Source organism: Notolepis coatsorum, assembly GCF_963971535.1.
Source record: "Notolepis coatsorum genome assembly, contig: SUPER_6_unloc_1, whole genome shotgun sequence".
Taxonomy (NCBI): domain Eukaryota; kingdom Metazoa; phylum Chordata; class Actinopteri; order Aulopiformes; family Paralepididae; genus Notolepis; species Notolepis coatsorum.
Window position 1 is genome coordinate 547610 of NW_028174883.1, and position 21511 is coordinate 569120.

Here is a 21511-nt window from a genome sequence, read left to right on the forward strand (position 1 = left end):
ATCTGTAGGATTGCATCCAGCTCACTGACTATCAAAACCAATTGCTTTTAGCTTGTCAATCAGAATGGAGTGATTGACAGTGTTCCAGCTACTCGAACGCTATCACCTCATATTTACCATTTGGTCACATGATACATTTCCGACATTACAAGTTGACGAGGACCAACCGAATGCACCAATAGATGGGGATTGAAATATATATATGTAGCCGGTGTGATCTTACTCTGCATTGTGTTTTTCGATTCGACCCCTGTTAAGGGATCGCCCTGAGTGGGAGTAGAACCCCGGTCTCCCGCGTCGCGGGCGGCATCACAGACCACTGTACCAAGAGGTGAATTCACTTCTAGCTACTTGGTCTGGATGCCTCTGGGGAGTGAGTTTACTTGCAGTACCGCTTAAGGTCCACAGCCACTTCACTTACTGTCCCTCGTGACTGTGGATAGACTGCGGTACCTCCGTTACATATATATATATAGGCCTTTTATTTATTTTTATATATATTTATTTCAAATTGTCAACATACACGTATCAAGAACAAATTAAAATGGAGCACACACAAACAATTAAACAAAGCAAAAAGCAGTGAGAAACAGAAAAAGACAACAAAGACTAAACACATTTTACAAAAGTTTATTTAAATACTAAGCCTTTTACCTTTGTACTATTATGTAACCTAATACTATGCTACTATTCTTATACTACTACATATCTTATTAATATGTCTATATATTTTATGACCCGTTTTAACCTTAATCTGACACACACACCATAGGCGGCGCTAACGTTACATTTGTTCCTAATGTGTGCTCAGTATATTGCGATATGTGATGATGACACGACACAAATAATTATTTGTATTTTCAGACTGTATAGGCGCCGATACAGCCTGAAAATACAAATAATTATTACTCTTGTGTGTCGTGTCATCATCACATACCGCAATATACTGAGCACTGAGCACACATTAGGAACAAATGTAACGTTAGCGCCCACCACATCAAGTACGTCTACACAACATATAAGAGTTGTTTGTAGGTCGGAAATTATGGAATAGATTTACCAACAAAAAAGGTGTTTAACCTGCTCATACCTTATTAAAAGCGTGGGGCAGGAGCAGCACGGATAACTTGGTTCTGCATGTATCGTGCTTCCATTCAAACAGACGGCAACACACGTGACGTCAAGTCTCACTCTCGTGAGACTTCCTCTCTAGATACTCTTCAATACCTGGCCTGGGTACTCCTGGGTCCTAGTGCCCCCCCACGTTACACTATATGTCATGCACATGTATTTTATATGTTAATAAAATTGCATTTATCTTTAGTCCTAATTCTGTCACTGTTTGATGTCACAAAGAAGGGTGTATCCGAAAGCTGTCTACAACATTTATAACATGTGATGAAAAAGTAAACAAATAATTAACTGTATTATACATTTGTTAATGATGAATAGGCTTCACTTTAGATTAGAGCACACAATAGCATCTGCAAATGATTTATAGATGTTTTATGAATGTCTTAACAAATCATTTGTTGAACATGAAAAATAAATGGAGATACAGTATAGTCGTTTTTTCATATCCATTTTTCAAAGCATCTACAAATGTGTTACTACACATTAAACAACATTATTTAATGATGAACAAATCAAGTACAAACAATGTTGATAATGAGTTATAAATAATGTAGAACTAATCTGTAAATGTTATACAAATATAGTTATAAATGATTTAATAATCATTTATGAATGTATATAAATGGTTTGTTCATGATTAGTTCATTATCCACTAATGCGTTATAAATACTTTGTAAATGTTATACAAATATAGTTATAAATGATTTAATAATCATTTATGAATGTATATAAATGGTTTGTTCATGATTAGTTCATTATCCACTAATGCGTTATACTTTGTAAATGTTATACAAATAGTTATAAATGATTTAATAATCATTTATGAATGTATATAAATGGTTTGTTCATGATTAGTTCATTATCTACAGATACCTTATAAATGTATTATAACAGGGTGTTATTATAAAGTGCTACCGAAACATTTCATCACCAGAATGTATCAGTGTTTTCTATTAGAATGTGGCCATTTTCACATTCACATCAAATCTAATTATATTCTTGCTTGAAAAATATTGTATTGTATGATGATACACAAATGGAAAATAACCAGATTTTGAAAAAAAAGAAATAAATGTTTTTATTAAAAAAATAAATCTATTTTTTCTTTCAAATATTCTCTCTACAACATTAACACTATATACAATAACTTTAATGGAAAAACCACAAACTGTGCCTAATAAAGGAGAAATGTCGAAATGTTGTTGTCAAGTCTGTAATGGAAAGTGTTGCGTTGAACTTCCACCGCACTTCCTGCTTCAGACTAAACACTTCCTGCTTCAGACTAAACACTTCCTGCTTCAGACGAAAGCACTTCCTGCTTCAGACTAAACACTTCCTGCTTCAGACAAAACACTTCCTGCTTCAGACGAAAGCACTTCCTGCTTCAGACGAAAGCACTTCCTGCTTCAGACTAAACACTTCCTGCTTCAGACAAAACACTTCCTGCTTCAGACGAAAGCACTTCCTCCCTCAGACGAAAGCACTTCCTGCTTCAGACGAAAGCACTTCCTCCCTCCGACGAAAGCACTTCCTGCTTCAGACTAAAGCACTTCCTCCCTCCGACGAAAGCACTTCCTGCTTCAGACGAAAGGGAAGAAGAAGTCGTAGGGCAGCTGGGCGTCGATGGTGGGCGGGGCCCTGAGGCCGGGCTGGGCGGCGGCCGACACGGAGACGAAGGCCACGGAGCTGCTGACGGAGATCACTGCGCTGCCTCCTGACAGGACGTCCTGCGGGAGAACAACTCAACTGTCACCTGTCACAGGGAGGAGCAACGCACCTATCACAAGCCCCGCCCTCTATCACAAGCCCCGCCCTCTCTTCTTGATCCTTTTTCTTGGAGGATCAAGAAAATAGGGCGGGTTTGAGATAGATGGGTCTATTGAGACTCGCATTTAAGCGGTGTCTTTGAACTTTACACTGTGGGGTTAATAGGGCTAGATCCACACAGAATGGATTGCACGGTGCTAATTGCACCCTTACTTACAATTCATTATGAATTGAAAATGGGGGACCCTGATGTAAACAAGACAAACAATCACTGTGCAGGTGATTGATTGAATGCACATTTTATTTAACAGATTGCAGAATGGGTACAATACAGTACAATACACTGCCAAAACGGTTAACCCTTTCACTGCGACAATACACAGAAGGTTAACCCTTTCACTGTAGTGTCTCTGTGTTTACAGGTGAATGTAGTGTTTGTGTGTTTACAGGTGAATGTAGTGTCTCTGTGTTTACAGGTGAATGTAGTGTCTGTGTTTACAGGTGAATGTAGTGTCTCTGTGTTTACAGGTGAATGTAGTGTCTCTGTGTTTACAGGTGAATGTAGTGTCTCTGTGTGTTTACAGGTGAATGTAGTGTCTCTGTGTTTACAGGTGAATGTAGTGTCTCTGTGTTTACAGGTGAATGTAGTGTCTCTGTGTTTACAGGTGAATGTAGTGTCTCTGTGTTTACAGGTGAATGTAGTGTCTGTGTGTTTACAGGTGAATGTAGTGTCTGTGTGTTTACAGGTGAATGTAGTGTCTCTGTGTGTTTACAGGTGAATGTAGTGTCTCTGTGTTTACAGGTGAATGTAGTGTCTGTGTGTTTACAGGTGAATGTAGTGTCTCTGTGTTTACAGGTGAATGTAGTGTCTCTGTGTTTACAGGTGAATGTAGTGTCTGTGTGTTTACAGGTGAATGTAGTGTCTCTGTGTTTACAGGTGAATGTAGTGTCTCTGTGTTTACAGGTGAATGTAGTGTCTGTGTGTTTACAGGTGAATGTAGTGTCTCTGTGTTTACAGGTGAATGTAGTGTCTCTGTGTGTTTACAGGTGAATGTAGTGTCTCTGTGTTTACAGGTGAATGTAGTGTCTCTGTGTTTACAGGTGAATGTAGTGTCTCTGTGTTTACAGGTGAATGTAGTGTCTCTGTGTTTACAGGTGAATGTAGTGTCTCCGTGTGTTTACAGGTGAATGTAGTGTCTCTGTGTTTACAGGTGAATGTAGTGTCTGTGTGTTTACAGGTGAATGTAGTGTCTCTGTGTTTACAGGTGAATGTAGTGTTTGTGTGTTTACAGGTGAATGTAGTGTCTGTGTGTTTACAGGTGAATGTAGTGTCTCTGTGTTTACAGGTGAATGTAGTGTCTCTGTGTTTACAGGTGAATGTAGTGTCTCTGTGTTTACAGGTGAATGTAGTGTCTGTGTGTTTACAGGTGAATGTAGTGTCTCTGTGTTTACAGGACGTGTGAAGAGTTTAGATACCAAGCTGCTGGTGTTGCTGGTGATGACTTCTCTGATGCTCAGGATCTGGGCTTGAGGGTTGATCAAGGAGCCGTACTTGGTCCATTGAATCTCCAGGTGGAGAGACAGGGGGAGGCTGCAGCCATGTGCTTCCTGGAGAAACAACATGTTAACAACATGTTAGAGACAGACACAACATGTTAGAGACAGAAACATGTTAACAACATGTTAGAGACAGACACAACATGTTAGAGACAGAAACATGTTAACAACATGTTAGAGACAGAAACAACATGTTAAAGACAGAAACAACATGAAACAACATGTTAGAGACAGAAACAACATGTTAGCAACATGTTAGAGACAGAAACAACATGTTAACAACATGTTAGAGACAGGTGGGGGGGCCTGTGCTTCCTGGGGGAACAACATGTTAACAACAACAATAAATCATATTCAGCCTATGGATTTACTTTGTCCTACATAATGCACGCCATAGCTACGCCCCGTGCGACACCTGTTTGAGCTGCGGGATGAGGCGCGCTTGTTTCTGACAGAATGCGTCCCAGCTCGCTGCCCACCTCCGATGCCGACTGGATAACAAGGCTAGCATATTTGTCTTGCATATTTGCTTAAATTAATGGACTTAATCCGTCACTACAAGGTGAAAACACAACCATCCTGTCGTTCAATGATAAAATACAAGCGTTCACAAGGAAACTTGAGCGCTGGAGTAGAAACGGGCCGGAATTTATATGTTTCCAGAGCTTGATGAATTTATGGAGGAAAATGAACTGAGTGTGAGCAAGATGTCTATAACTCACCTCCGAGCCCTTCTTGAACGGTTAAAAAAGTATTTCCCAGAGGAAATCAAGCGACCTTAAAAACAGTGTTTCAGTCCAAGCCGCTGTCTGAGTTCTGGATATCAGTTGAGGGGGAATATGCACAGCTATCCACCATTTGGATCTACCTACCTATGCGAAAAAATCATTCTCTGCACTGACTTATATAAAAAATAAGTACAGATCACGTCTGTCGCTGTCTCCTAAATTAAACCCAGACTGGACTTGTTGTGCTCCAAGCATAGTGCCCATCCATCTCATGAGGTGAGTTGAACATTAGCTGTTGCGGCAGTAGACTGTCATAGACAGGTAGTGCCGAGGGGCTGAGCGGAGGAGTTCAAACAATTGACGCGCGACATGAAATAACTCCGTTCCACGTCCAGGAAATACTTTTAAGGCATTTATTCTTTCGCTTCATCATGAGACAAACAAAATACGATTTGCACTTTGCGGTATTGCGTTATTGCGGTCAAAAGAAAATATGCTCTCCTAACTCTCACCCCCTCTCTCCGAGAACTGTCAACCTCTGTGAACTGTCAACGTGAAAAGGTGAATGAAATTCCATAAAACACTCCCATTAGCGCCACACCCCCGTGAGCACGCCCACCACCTAAAGTGACAGTACGACTAATAATACAACAAAACTAGAATACTGAATCATAATAAAGAGACCTCCATTACGGCGCCTACATACCGGCCCCTAATTATTCAAATATAATAATTACACAATTGTAAAATATGTAGGTGCCTACAAGAAAAAACATTAAATTATTCAAACAATAGTTCTTTTTCGTTACCGGCCCCTAATTACTCAAACAATAGCTTCTTTCGTTACCGGCCCCTAATTATTCACATGTAATAACTACACAATTGTAAATTATGTAGGAGCATACAAGAAAAACATTAAATATAAGGCACAATTATTGACAAGTCTTTTTTTTCCCGATTCTTTTCTATCATTTTCTCGCAAATGTCCTTTTCTTCTTTCTTAATCGTATCCTAGGGCCAGAGGTTACTAGCACATAGCCTTAAGGAGGGATCTTTATGATCGCTAGGTCAGTCAAGTCAGAAAAAACAAAAAACTGTAATCCAAAGTGGCAAAGTCAGTTTATGAGTGTATATCTCCATGTATCAGTCTATGGGTGCACATCTTCATGTATCAGTCTATGGGTGTATATCTATGCATCAGTCTATGGGTGTATGTCTATGTATCAGTCTATGGGTGTATATCTATGTATCAGTCTATGGGTGTATGTCTATGTATCAGTCTATGGGTGTATGTCTATGTGTCAGTCTATGGGTGTGTATCTATGTGTCAGTCTATGGGGTTCAATGAATATGAACATCTGATGTCCTCATGGCTCTTCCGCTTCCTGTAGAAGGCAAACCTTGGTGATAGGCCTGTCCAGATAGCTGGTCTTCATCTTTATCTGTACTTGACGGACAAGTCCTCTTCTATCTGGGATAGCTTTCACAATCCTTCCTGTAAGCCATGAGTTCGAGGTGCCGAGTCATCAATTATGAGCACAATATCGCCAACAATGAAGTTGCGCTCGACACTTGACCACTTCTGACGTTCCTACAGTAGAGGTAGGTATTCCTTGACCCATCTTTTCCAGAATAAGTTAGAAATATACTGCACTTGTTTCCATCTGCGACGAGCATATCCTCCTTCTGAAACTGTCCTGGTGGCAAAGATGGCATGGTTTTAAGCAGCAGAAGGTGGTTAGGAGTAAGGGCTTCAAAATCGTTTGGGTCAGTAGATGCTTTAGTGATGGGACGGCTGTTGATGATAGCTTCTGTTTTGCAAAGGACTGTGTGAAGACCTTCTTCATCGAGGTTTTGCACCTTCAGGCAAGAGTTCAGGACCTTCCTCACAGACCTTATCAGTCTCTCCCATACTCCTCCATGATGTGATCCAGTAGGGGGATTGAAAACCCACTTGATGCCTTTCTGAAGGAGAGTGTTGTTAATTTGAGCAAGATTTCAATGTTCCATTGCCTCCTTCAACTGACGCTCAGCTCCAACAAAGTTGGTTCCGTTGTCTGAGCGTAATTCCAGGACTTGTCCACGTCTTGCTATGAAGCGTCGAAGAGCATTGATAAAGGAGTCTGTATCCAATGATGATGCCACTGCATGCAGTCGCCGACAAGCAACACACTTGGACAGGACTTTCCTTATAGCTGCGCTAGCACCAGGGATCCAATATCTTTGGCGCAGGTTAGATAACATGTGGTTACGACCACCATGTCCCACTTCTTGATGTATGTGCCGAAGAATGAGATCCGAAATATGAAGATCTTTTGCCAATATGGCAGGATGCTTAGACTCTTCAGGCATACATGATCTACTAAGTCGTCCTCCAACTCTCAGAACACTGTCTTCAATAAATGGATTGCGCTTGTAGATGTGGCTTGTCCTTCTCACAGTGTCTCCTCTTCGTAAGCTGTTGAACTCATCTGGAAACCTCTTCCTTTGACAGAAGCGGATAATCTCCATCTCTGCTGTACCTCTAAGAGGGGGGGCTGTAAGAGGGGCTGCTGTACCTCTAAGAGTGGGGCTGTAAGAGGGGGTGCTGTAAGAGGGGGGGCTGTACCTGTAAGAGGGGGGGCTGTACCTCTAAGAGGGGGGTCTGTAAGAGGGGGGCTGTACCTCTAAGAGGGGGGGCTGTAAGAGGGGGGGCTGTACCTCTAAGAGGGGGTGCTGTACATCTAAGAGGGGGGGCTGTACCTGTAAGAGGGGGGGCTGTACCTCTAAGAGGGGGGGCTGTAAGAGGGGGGGCTGTACCTCTAAGAGGGGGTGCTGTAAGAGGGGGGGCTGTATCTCTAAGAGGGGGGGCTGTAAGAGGGGGGGCTGACACGCCCTCAGCACCCCTACTTCCCGTGGCTGCGCCCCCCAAGGAACTGTGCTGTCACCCTTCCTCTTCACCCTCTACACCTCAGACTTCTGCCGCAACTCAAGCGGGTGCCACCTGCAGAAGTTCTCAGACAACTCCTCCATCGTAAGCTACATCACCGACGATGATGAGGAGGAGTACAGAGCCCTGGTGGAGAGCTTCGTGGGGTGGAGCGACAGCAATATGGTGGAGTCATATAAGTTCCTTGGGGTACACCTGAACAATAAACTGGACTGGTCGGATAACACAGAGGCCCTCTACAGGAAGGGACAGAGCAGGCTGTTCTTCCTGAGGAGACTCAGGTCCTTCAATGTGTGCAACAGACTGCTGCAGTCATTTTACCAGTCTGTAGTGGCCAGCGTCCTCTTCTATGCTGTGGCATGCTGGGGAGGCTACATCAACTCAAGGGACACCAACAAGCTCAACAAGCTGGTGAGGAAGGCTAGCTCCGTGGTGGGAGTGGAGCTACCTAGACTAGAGGTGATGGCAGAGAGGGGGATGATAAGGAAGCTGGCTGCCATCATGGAGAACCCCTACCACCCCCTCTACGACGAGCTAGTCAAGATGAGAAGCTCGTTCAGCCACAGACTCATACCCCCCGACACTCGACTAACCGCCTCGGACAGTCCTTCATACCAGCGGCCATCAGGCTCCACAACAGTGGGCAGCGACTAGCAGCCTCCAGGCCCCACAACAGGGGGCAGGGACTGCTACCAGACATTGACCTGGGACTTATAGGAACCCAAGGAGGACAACCTACACTACCTTAGGCATACTGCACCTTATGTGGATACTGTGATACTGTGAATAACGTATATTTCAGTGGATACTGTGATACTGTGAATAATGTATACTCAGTAGATAGTAAATTATAACACTACCTTATGCACTACCTTTTTTTTCAGCTAGTTAGATAGTAAATTATACTGACCAAATTGACCTAATTGTTTACACTGCCTGTGTTGTTTTTACTACATGTACCACCCCCCCCCCCTTCCCCCATGCTGCTATGATGCCTGAATTTCCCCAAGGGGATCAATAAAGGAATATCTTATCTTATCTTACATGATACCTAAGCACATACAGTACATATATCCTCATAAGTATCTATTCATTCGTATCAATTAGATACTCTTTGGGCTTGTTTTTATCTACTTATTCTGAAAGAGTTGAACTAATTATTTTCGCTAGCAAGATCTCATTTGATGATTCATTCCATTAAGCCTACTGCCAGCAGGCACAGTTAAATAAATATAATCTGATTGATTGGGGTAATGAGGCACTTAAAAATGTGCCTATACATTTTCCAAACACTTACGCATTTAACTAGAACGTTAGTTAGAACGTTAGAAACCGTTAGAAAATCATGGTTTCGGGGATCGACGCTTCCCCCTTTTGAAGTAGGATGGACAGGCGCAATTATCCTGATTACTGAAGTCTGGTTCCAATTAACGAGATTGTTTGAGCGCGAATCAGCCTTTGAGAAACCGAGATAGCCTGACTTCAATCATCGGGTTAATTTAAGCAGCTGGCTTAATGGGACTTTTGATCGGCTTAGTTGAACCAGCTTACGAGGAACGGGGCCCTGATCTCCAACAACATAATGTTCATTATCCATGTATCCAATGCATCAGGCCACACACCCCAATGCATCAGGCCACCCCCTCCAAGGCATCAGGCCACACCCCCCAATGCATCAGGCCACGCCCCCCAAGACATCAGGCCACCCCCTCCAAGGCATCAGGCCACGCCCCCCAATGCATCACACGCCCCCAATGCCTCAGGCCACACCCCCCCAATACATCAGACCACACCCCTGAGGACTCAGGCCACACCCACCCCTGGTTTGGAGTTGCTGGTGACGTGGACCCAGTCCAGCGGGTTCTGTGTTGGGGCCGATCCGAAGGAGGCCACTAGGCGGGGCTGGTTCTGCCCCCGCAGGAGCCCCAGCAGAGCCTCCGACACCAGGGAGCAGTTAGCGGCCTCCTCCAGCCTGCAGGGACCAGGCGCCGGGTCAAAGGTCAGTCAGTACTTTAACCCTTTCACTGCCACACCACAGAAGGTTAGCCCCTCCACTGTGACAATACAGAAGGTTAGCCCTTTACTGTCACACAACCGACGGCGATGCTCCATCATTAGCATCATTAGCTCCGCGTCCGCGGAGCATCGCTGTCGGTTGTGTGACGGTAAAGGGTTAACCTTCTGTCGTGTGGCAGTGAAAGGGTTAATTATAGTAACAACAACAATGATAATGAGTAGTGGTGGTTAATCGAATTAATTGGAGACTTTATAGTTACCAGACTAAGATGTATTATATTTATACTTATAGCACTTAGAGTCTGGTCTCCTGTGAACATTAAGATGTATTATATTTATACTTATAGCACTTAGAGTCTGGTCTCCTGTGAACGGTAACATTCTGACACAACAAAGAGAAATCATCATGCCATTAAAAGCATCCATTTTGTTTTAACTTTTCATTCTTTCTGTAGTTAATTAATCTAAATGAATGTGATAAAGTCGCAGCCCTGATAATAACCAACACATTCCAGGTGTGTGGGGAGGCCAGCGGGGCAGCTTGACCTCTGACCTCTCTCACCTGAGGGTGCAGCCCCCGCTGGTGTCCAGGCCGAACAGGACCGGGGCGCGGCGCTGAGGTCCGTGGAGACAGTCCTGCTGCGCTGCCCCCTGCAGGACAGTCAGGGCGCCCTCTGGGTCGGCGCTCTGAACCATCCCCCCGGTGGAGAGAGAAGGGTTAAGGATGGGACCCGAGTCCAGGTGGGTGAGGGTTCAGTGTTGCCCACAGGAGTTTATGAGAATGTGGTGGGTGAACCTCGGCATGCCCCCCCGGAACCTATTTTTTGTACATTTTAAAGTTAAATAAAAAGAGCAAAATAAAGAGGCCAGATCTATGATGAACTTTGTGCTCAAAACACACAAAACCGACTAGAGCTTCCCAATCCTCTCCTCGAAGCACCCCAGCCGTTCCATGTATTTGTTCAATTCCACCACCAGCACACCTGATTCAACTTAACTAGCCCTTTATTAGTTGAATCAGGTGTGCTGGTGGTGGAATTTAACAAATACATGGACCGGCTGGGGCGTCTCGAGGAGAGGATTGGAAACCACTGGACTAGAGCAGACATTTGAGCCATCAGAGAAATTAAGCAAAAGTGGTCACCTGTGTTGAACTGGTTTATTTTTTAGAAAATAAAAAAATATAGTGGATACTGGATACACACTACAGAAGGTTAACCCTTTCACTACCACTAGGGATGCCCCGATCGATCGGCCACCGATCGTTATCGGCCGATAATCAGTATAAATATGCGATCGGTGATCGGTGATAATGCTTTATTTTCGCCGATCGTCAAAACCGATCGAAAAACATGATCCAATTCTTAGCGGAGATCTCACTGCTGACTTCTCTCTCAGATACACAGAGCTGTATCACAGGCGTACAGCCCCTCCTCCAACCCCTCCCCCTCCCGCACTTGTGTAAACAAGAGCCTCGCAGTCTGCTATAGTCTGGTACATGCGACGTGAGCTAACGTTGGCTACCTGCCGAGCCAACGTTACTGTTTAAACTAAATGACCCAGTGACTACATGAGGCATTGTCTAATGTTATCTAGCTGGCTAGCTACTGATAGCTGCTGATATCAACAAATGCTCCAGCAATAGTCGAGTGCATGATAAGTTACCTCAGTTGACTCGGTAGCTCACGTTAGCTCACGTTAGCTCTAAACTAAATAGTTCACTGAGGCGTTGTCTTAACGTTATCTAGCCGGCTAGCAGTAGCTACAGATAGCTCCTGATATCAATGTCTTATAACATTGATTCGATGCGTATTCGAGCTGAGGGCTTGTTGAATGTGATTTTTAAAAATAGGGTCCAGCTGCAGCGCCGGAGAATCCTGGCCGTAGCTGGAGGCTACTCGAGTACACACAGACAGTGGAGCTGTTTGCAGATAGCGAGCATTTTGACTTGTTGCGTGGTGGCGATGTCTCACAGATAATACAAGTACAAGTCTAATTATATAATATATATATTTTATATAAAACATTATAATTTTAAATTTTTTAAATCAAAAACGATCGGTATCGGATCGGTATCGGCCAATATGGCTCAAGACGATCGGTGATCGGTATCGGTGGCAAAAAACGTGATCGGGGCATCCCTAACTACCACACTACAAAAGGTTAACCTTTCACTACCACACGACAGAAGGTTAACCCTTTCACTACCACACTACAGAAGGTTAACCCTTTACTACCACACTACAGAAGGTTAACCTTTCGCTACCACACTACAGAAGGTTAACCTTTCACTACCACACTACAGAAGGTTAACCTTTCACTACCACACTACAGAAGGTTAACCTTTCACTACCACACTACAGAAGGTTAACCTTTCCCTACCACACTACAGATGGTTAACCTTTCACTACCACACTACAGAAGGTTAACCTTTCACTACCACACTACAGAAGGTTAACCTTTCACTACCACACTAGAGAAGGTTAACCCTTTCACTACCACACTACAGAAGGTTAACCTTTCACTACCACACTACAGAAGGTTAACCTTTCACTACCACTACAGAAGGTTAACCTTTCACTACCACATTACAGAAGGTTAACCCTTTCACTACCACACTACAGAAGGTTAACCTTTAACTACCACACTACAGACGGTTAACCTTTCACTACCACACTAGAAGGTTAAACCTTTCACTACCACACTACAGACAGTTAAGTGTGGTAGTGAAAGGGTTAAAACTAGGGATGCTCGAGGCGGTTAGGTGGCCGAGCGGAGATTGCGTTCGTCACCAACCCCGGAGCTGTGAGCTGGATTCGCCTGTTCGAATCCAGCTCACAGCTCCGGGGTTGTCACCAGCTTGGCTGGCCGTCTGCACTAATACAATTGGCTGTATTAGAGGGTGGGAGAAGCTGGCGGGGTGGGTCCGGGTCGTTGTAAACAGCGACTCCTACAGTTCGGTCGGGGCGCCTGCTAAGCGCGGATAGGACTTGAGGGGGATAGTGTGATCCTTCCTCACGCTACGCCCTCTCGATGAGAATCCTCGCTGCCAGGTGAAAAGAAGCGGTTGATTGGCTGGACGTGTGTCGGAGGAAGCACGTGGTAGCCTCCACTCTCCCAGATGATCTGACTGTGGGGGGTAAGTGCGCAGCAACCAGGAAGGGACTGGGAATTGGCATACGACTAACATTGGGATGGGAGAAAATCGGAGGAAAATGGAGGGGGAAAAAGACCAATAAAAAAAACTAAAAAAAAACTAGGGATGCTCGATATTGGCGTTTTTACCGATATACCGATATTGATATTCCAACTCTTAATTTCCGATACCGATATCAACCGATACCGATATATGCAGGGTCCCCCCCCCCCCCCCCCCCCCCAAAAAAACGTAATAATTTCAGGTAATTAACATTACATATCTCTTGTCGTATAATTAACACAACATTATGCATACTTTGGCAATAAATAAAATAATAATTTGTTCTTACTTGCTTGCCAGGGTAAATAAAGGTTAAATAAATGTAAAAAAAAACTAAAAAAAGGCTAGTAGGTAGAAGTGGGTTTTGAGCCTCGATTTGAAGGCATCTATCGAATTAGAAGACAACACAATTCTGCATTGTACTGTATAGTATATTGTATTGTAACTCAGTTACTTTTCTACTCTGCATTGTATATTGTATATATGTATATATTGAACACTTGTCAACATACTTGACTTCTATTTTATACTTATTATACTTATTTTATGCGTATCTATTTTTATCTAGCACAATCTCTGGAGCAAAACAGAAAGAAGCATTTTATATAAAAGTATTCTGCACTTCTGTATGACAACTAATAAAGAAACTTGAACTTGAACTTCCAGACACCCAGTTCCGGATGTACTGTGCAATGGCGAAAAACTTAAGGTAGTTTCTGATTTTAAGTACCTTGGTATCATTTTAGACTCTAACTTATCATTTAAAAAGCACACTAAGAAGGTAATCCATACTGTGAAGTTTGGTCTTTGTAACTTTAGATTCATCCGTCCCTACCTGACAACTGAAGCAGCGTTGTTGTTATATATGCATGCAATGATCTTCTCCCATCTGTCGTACTGCATCACAAGCTGGTCCCAGGCAGGGTTAACTGTCGTACTGCATCACAAGCTGGTCCCAGGCAGGGTTATCTGTCGTACTGCATCACAAGCTGGTCCCAGGCAGGGTTATCTGTCGTACTGCATCACAAGCTGGTCCCAGGCAGGGTTATCTGTCGTACTGCATCACAAGCTGGTCCCAGGCAGGGTTAACCACTTTTAATAAACCGGAGTCCCTCTATAAACAAGCAGTAAACATGTTGGACAAGAAGCCTCACAGGTATCACCACTGTCTGCCATATTACCCAGAAGTATAGACTACTTTCTCTAGAGAGTATTCAATTGTACAGCAACGCTTGCCTTGTTTTTAAAAATGTTTCACGGACTGGCTCCCCCACCTCTGAGTCTGTATGTAGCCAGAAAGGACAATAGAAGACACACAAGGTCCTCAGCCAAAGGAGACTGCGTGGTTCCGTTCAGGAAGAGTGCATTTGGACAATCTGCATTCTCTGTTAGAGCCACACAGCACTGGAACACTATGCCGACACATATCGAGACCTGTAACACGCTTGAACAATAAAAAGAAACTGTTAAAATCTGGCTCCAAGAACACCAGAGCTGCTGCACCCACAGCTAAATTCATTAACGTTGTGTGCAATGTTCCCTCTAATTATTTTTTGGTCTGAGCAAACACTCAAACCTCCTGAGCAGACATCAGCAACTACTGAGCAACAAAAGTCACCTGCCGATTAACCGGTTAGTTGATAAGCGGCGGTTTGTAAAAAATCTGAGAATCTTAATTTCCCTTAATGTCTAACATAAAAATTAGTGCCGTCAGGCGATTAAAAAAATTCATCTAATTAATTACAGGATTTGTAATTAATTAATCTAATTAATCGCATTTTAATCGCATAACCATTTTATGCCTGATACTCTATATTCTATAATCATATTTCAAAGTGCATGTCAGATGGCAGAATTCAGTACTGTATCTACAAAATCATCTTCCATCTATTAATTTGCTTAGATTTTTCAGGTCTGGTCAATTTGAGCATGGTGTTATTCACAGTCAAAGATAAAAAAAAAATTATTGATATTCTCATTTGGTTCATTACAATTTACTCAAAATAAAATTTTCATTCAATCAATCACCGCGCAGATTGATTGATTGATTGAATGAAAATGTTATTAACAGATTGCAGAATGGGTACAATACAGTACGGCACACAATTGTTAAGGGGATGCAGACCAGAGAAAGACTTTCATCTTGTTTACATCAGGGTCCCCCATTTTTAATTCATAATGAATTGTAAGTATATATTATATATTCAATACCATAGTCCCCTCCATACTCATAGCCAAGCTCAGGGACCTGGGCTTGGGCTATGACCTCTGCCAGTGGGTCTTGGACTTCCTGACTGGCAGACCCCAGGTGGTGAGAGCAGGCAACTGCACCTCCTCATCCATCACCCTCAACATAGGGGCCCCCCAGGGCTGTGTTCTGAGTCCCCTCCTCTACTCCCTGTACACACACGACTGTGTGGCTCAGCGGAGTAGCAATACAATCATCAAATTTGCTGACGACACAGTGGTGGTGGGCCTGATCTCTGCCAACGACGAGAGGGCCTACCTGGAAGAGGTCAAGGTCCTGGCGGGATGGTGCCAGGAAAACAGCCTCTCCCTGAACGTCAGCAAAACAAAGGAGATGATTGTGGACTTCAGGAGGTCGGGGGTCAAGGACTACAGCCCCCTCAGCATCGACGGGGCACCGGTTGAGAGAGTCAACAGCTTTAAGTACCTCGGAGCCTACATATCCGAGGACTTGACATGGACCACACACATTGACAGTATTGTGAAGAAGGCACGACAACGCCTCTACTTCCTCAGGCGCCTAAGGAAGTTCCAAGTCAGTCAGAAGATCCTTAAGAACTTCTACTCATGTACAATAGAGAGCATCTTGACCGGCAACATCACCTCCTGGTTTGGGAATAGCACTGCACAAGACCGAAGCAGACTACAAAGAGTGACACGTTCAGCCGAACGCACAATTGGAGGGGGGCTCCCCACCCTCCAGAACATTTACAACAAGCGTTGCAAGGGCAAGGCTAAGAGAATCATTAAAGACTCCAGTCACCCGAACAACTGCCTCTTTGAACTGCTGCGGTCAGGCAAGCGATACCGGAGTCTCAAGGCGAGCACAGAAAGACTCAGAAGAAGCTTCTATCCCCAGGCCATCAGGCTGCTAAACGAACAATGAATGAACACTACACAACAACAACCACCAAACGCACATAGCACACACATCCACACGCACACACTCACTTTAAACAAACACACTGTAGCACCCACTCCACACACTTTATAGCACACACCCACTTTAAACAAACACACTGTAGCACCCACTCCCCACACTTTATATTTATTGATGAAGGATTGCACTACAACTCGTACACCTTACTGTAAATTGTACCTAAAATTGTACCTCATCCCATTTCTGCTTTGCACTAGATAGTACTGTACATTAGTACACTGCATAGTATTGTTTTTTTTTTTTTTTTTATTGGTCTTTTTCCCCCTCCATTTTCCTCCGATTTTCTCCCATCCCAATGTTAGTCGTATGCCAATTCCCAGTCCCTTCCTGGTCGCTGCGCTTTACCCCCCACAGTCAGATCATTTTTGGGAGAGTGGAGGCTACCACGTGCTTCCTCCGACACACGTCCAGCCAATCACCGCTTCTTTTCACCTGGCAGCGCGGATTCTCATTGAGAGGGCGTAGCGTGTGGGAGGACCACACTATCCCCCTCACATCCAATCCGCGCTTAGCAGGCGCCCCGACCGAACTGTAGGAGTCGCTGTTTACAACGACCCGGACCCACCCCGCCAGCTTCTCCCACCCTCTGATACAGCCAATTGTATCAGTGCAGACGGCCAGCCAAGCTGGTGACAACCCCGGAGCTGTGAGCTGGATTCGAACAGGCGAACCAAGCTCACAGCTCCGGGGCTGGTGACGAACGCAATCTCCGCTCGACCACCTAACCGCCCGCCACTGCATAGTATTGTATATTATATGGTAACTCATTGTACATTGTAACATTGTAACATTGTACATATGTCTATACCGAACACTGTGACCTCATTTTTCTTCTTCTAAATTACATGCTATATTATGTTATTTGATACTATCTTGTCTAGCACAGTCTCTGGAGCGTAACAGTAAGAAGCATTTTGTATGAAAGTATTCTGTACTTCTGTATGACAACTATTAAAGAACTTGAACTTGAACTTGAACTTGTAAGGGTGCCACTTGCTCCGTGCAATCCATTCTTTGTGGATCTAGCCCACAGTATTTCTGACACTGGGAATACATTCCCTGAGATTCATAGATGTCACTAGAATCAGATACCAAGAACATGCAAATGGACCAATTAAAAAAAAACGTCTGTAAATGTGTATTCTACATTCTTATGGAATGAATGAGATACAAAAAAAAATTATAAAAAAAAAAAAAAAAAATGTAATTAACTTTTAGTTAATTTTCATAACGCGATAATTCGCTGTGTAATTAATTAATCTAATTAACGCGATAAACTGACAGCCCTAATAAAAATATATACATTTTGCTGATACACAGAGAAAGAATACAAAAAGGCATATTATATTCCTTAATCAAATATTTATTTGACCATTGATTGATGATACAGAGCAAAGTCCTTACTTTGGCTGGGTCGGCTCGTGTCACTAACTTTTGTCTTTTTAGGAGGCTGACTCGTCATTATTTTATTAAGTGAATTATAATGCGACTTCAAGGGTGACCATATTGTGATTTTTTTTAAAGAGGACACTCTGCCTTCAGCCTCAAGATACTTAATCAAAGTTTACTCAAAGATGCCTTATCATTATAATATATTTAAAGTATACCTCCTCTGTATGGATATAAAATTATTGTTTATATTATTTTATATAACGAAATAATATCTCTCTATAACCAAAGTTACTCAACATGCTGTATTATGCCTAAAGTAATCTATCTGACAAATCTCAAGAAAATAACTAAATCAACCTATGACAAAATAATATATATTTTCAAGTCTTACTGGACAAAATAAATAACAAGAAAAATATGATGTAATGTTCTAAATAATACCTCTTCTGTATTAGAAAATCAGTTTCAATTATTTTCTTTCTCTCTCTGTATAGCTGCATACTTCAATAAATTCGGTCAACTTTGCCATCAAACTCTCGCCTCGCACTGCTTTGTTTGTAATGTTTTTCTGTGTCCATGTGAGCTTTGAGATCGCCAGCACCTTTATTAGACACAGAAACATATGGTCAAGCTTTGCACGCGTTGCACTCCGCTTCCAATTAGTCTCGACCGGGACGATAAATTGGACATTTTCTCTGCAGTTCATCTGTAATGTACACATTTGCGTTTGCATTGTGAGGAGCCAGCAATGCTGGTCGGATCTGTCCACTTCCTCATCTGTTGTGTGTGTCTGTGTGAGCGCGCAGTAGCGACGCCCACAAAGCACTGAAAGCGGGGCTTCTCTTGGTAACGTCACACGCAACAGGTTACCGTTAGGGATGTCCCGATCACATTTTTTTGCTCCCGATCCGATCCCGATCATGTGATTTTGAGTATCTACCGATACCGATCTTTCACGATCCGATAAAAAAAAATTAAAATTAAAAAAGAATATATATATATATTCTTTTATCCCAATTTCTCACATTACATTCACCCTGAATGTTGACGTTATCAAGGTGAAAAGTTAACGTCATTCAAGCGAGGCATTGCAATCCTTGACATAAATCATTTGATGTATAATTAAATCAAAGGAAATGCGTTTGGGTCTGAGGGTGTGGCTGGTCTGCCGTTCTGCAGCTGGATACTATCGGTTTGTTTTGGCAAAATTCTTCTGCTCTGTGTGACAATAAATAAACGAATGATGATATGCAATTTAAAACCAAAACTAAGGCCTCAGTATGAGTTTAAGACGTGAACATGGTCATGTTTGTTGAATAAAATTATTATAATATTTTTTTTGTGCGACCGATTTCAGATGTGCGCGGGAGCGTTTTGCCATGTGCGCGCGCGGGCGCACCTTACGGCTCGGGCACATACAACGCGCACGAATTTCATGCACAGGTTCCTAGCGGGATCGCGCGGCTGGCCAGACACACTGCCGACTTCAGAGCGCGCTGCAGCACGGAGCCCTGATAGAACCACCAGCAGCACTCGCTCTCTCTCTCCCTCTCTCTCTCTCCCTCTCTCTCCTTCTCTCTCTCCTTCTCTCTCGCTCTCTCTCTCTCTCCCTCTCCCTCTCTCTCTCGCTCTCTCTCTCTCTCTCTCCTTCTCTCTCTCTTCCTCTCTCTCTCTCTAGAGAGAAAACGAGAAAGAAAGAAAGAAAGAAAGAAAGAAAGAAAGAAAGAAAGAAAGAAAGAAAGAAAGAAAGAAAGAAAGAAAGAAAGAAAGAAAGAAAGAAAGAAAGAAAGAAAGAAAGAAAGAAAGAAAGAGAGGGGGAGAAAGAGACTGGAGAGAGAGAGAGAGAGAGAGAGAAAGAAAGGCAGGGAGAATAAAGAGAGAGAAAAAGAGAGCTGTACTGTATTGTACCCATTCTGCAATCTGTTAATAAAATGTCCAATCAATCAATCAATCGCGTGGCGCACGCCTCCCGCGCCGCCTTGAATCCGATTGAAGCGGAACAGATAGCTTGCCGTCCGGGAGCCGCCCGCGAGGCGCGCTCCCCCTTGTGGCCTGTGTGCACAGTAGCGTCCGTTAACATGGGAGCGGAAGTGAAGCGGAAGTGAAGCGGCAGCGTGTTCATTGGTGTGCTGTGTGCCGGGGCCGTTAGGGGGCACATTGGTTGTGTGTATGCAATTCAGCTTTATTCTGTTTTATATGTGTATTTTTGTTAAAATGTGTATATTGTGATGATGAATTGTATTTTATGCAGGCCTATTTGATGTATGTTATGTGTGGTAACTTTTTTTTTTATCACTTTAGGTTGTTGCCCTTTTTAACATCAGATTTTAACATCAGATGAACAGATGAAATCTAGCCTTCTGGCGTATTTACATGTTTTATGTTGATTAATATGCACTGTCCCTTTTGCAAATAAACATGATACCAAAATATATGCATCTCAGACATACGACATCAAGGATAAAAACACAATGAAGTCAGAGGACTTGTTTACAGTGTGGTCATTGATGCCATGGCAACAAGGAACCATAGCAACAAGGAACCACAACTGACGCCTGCCCTTGCACGCAGCTACCAGGAAGCCAGTCTGATCTCTGCTCAAGTCTCATTACCCCGAGGACAGACGTTTATCTTTTATTTAACCAGGCAAGTCATTAAGAACATATTCTTATTTACAATCAGCTTATTATCTGATCCTGCAGCCAGTAAAGGATATTCTGCTGCTCTTGATCCTGCCACTAGAGGGAGCCCCACCACATAGCCAGGATTCCCACTGTAGTGGACCAACACCTCTTCAGCGTTCTCCTGTTAAAAAAAAGAGATATTTTAAAGAGATTATTGGGATTATTGTAGTTTTCCTTTAGTGTAAATGACACTGTAGATTGGAACAGGACTATAATCATGATGTGTTTAAGTAATCATTTCATTCTGGACTTTCACAGCTATATTAAGGAACACACCAACTTTTTGGGAAATTAGCTTATTAGTAGTACCTGGACATTAGAGCTCAGTACCTGGACATTAGAGCTCAGTACCTGTTAGTTAGAGCTCAGTACCTGGACATTAGAGCTCAGTACCTGGACATTAGAGCTCAGTACCTGTTAGTTAGAGCTCAGTACCTGGACATTAGAGCTCAGTACCTGGACATTAGAGCTCAGTACCTGGACATTAGAGCTCAGTACCTGTTAGTTAGAGCTCAGTACCTGGACATTAGAGCTCAGTACCTGGACATTAGAGCTCAGTACCTGTTAGTTAGAGCTCAGTACCTGGACATTAGAGCTCAGTACCTGGACATTAGAGCTCAGTACCTGTTAGTTAGAGCTCAGTACCTGGACATTAGAGCTCAGTACCTGGACATTAGAGCTCAGTACCTGGACATTAGAGCTCAGTACCTGTTAGTTAGAGCTCAGTACCTGGACATTAGAGCTCAGTACCTGGACATTAGAGCTCAGTACCTGTTAGTTAGAGCTCAGTACCTGGACATTAGAGCTCAGTACCTGGACATTAGAGCTCAGTACCTGGACATTAGAGCTCAGTACCTGGACATTAGAGCTCAGTACCTGGACATTAGAGCTCAGTACCTGTTAGTTAGAGCTCAGTAC

General features: G+C 43.2%; 1 protein-coding gene across 1 annotated transcript in view; it reads right to left on the reverse strand.

The window, feature by feature from the left end:
• Positions 1 to 667: 667 nt before the first annotated feature.
• The window catches only part of tctn1 (tectonic family member 1), a 52186-nt gene continuing 31342 nt past the window's right edge, over positions 668 to 21511 (reverse strand). Inside the window, exons 10-14 of the mRNA XM_084338266.1 lie at positions 20626 to 20714; positions 10694 to 10834; positions 9934 to 10087; positions 4378 to 4509; positions 668 to 2861 (exon numbers count right to left, since the gene is read on the reverse strand). Of these exons, the coding sequence (XP_084194392.1) occupies positions 2715 to 2861; positions 4378 to 4509; positions 9934 to 10087; positions 10694 to 10834; positions 20626 to 20714 (663 nt within the window). The 3' untranslated portion in view covers positions 668 to 2714. The remainder of the gene's footprint in view (positions 2862 to 4377; positions 4510 to 9933; positions 10088 to 10693; positions 10835 to 20625; positions 20715 to 21511) is intronic.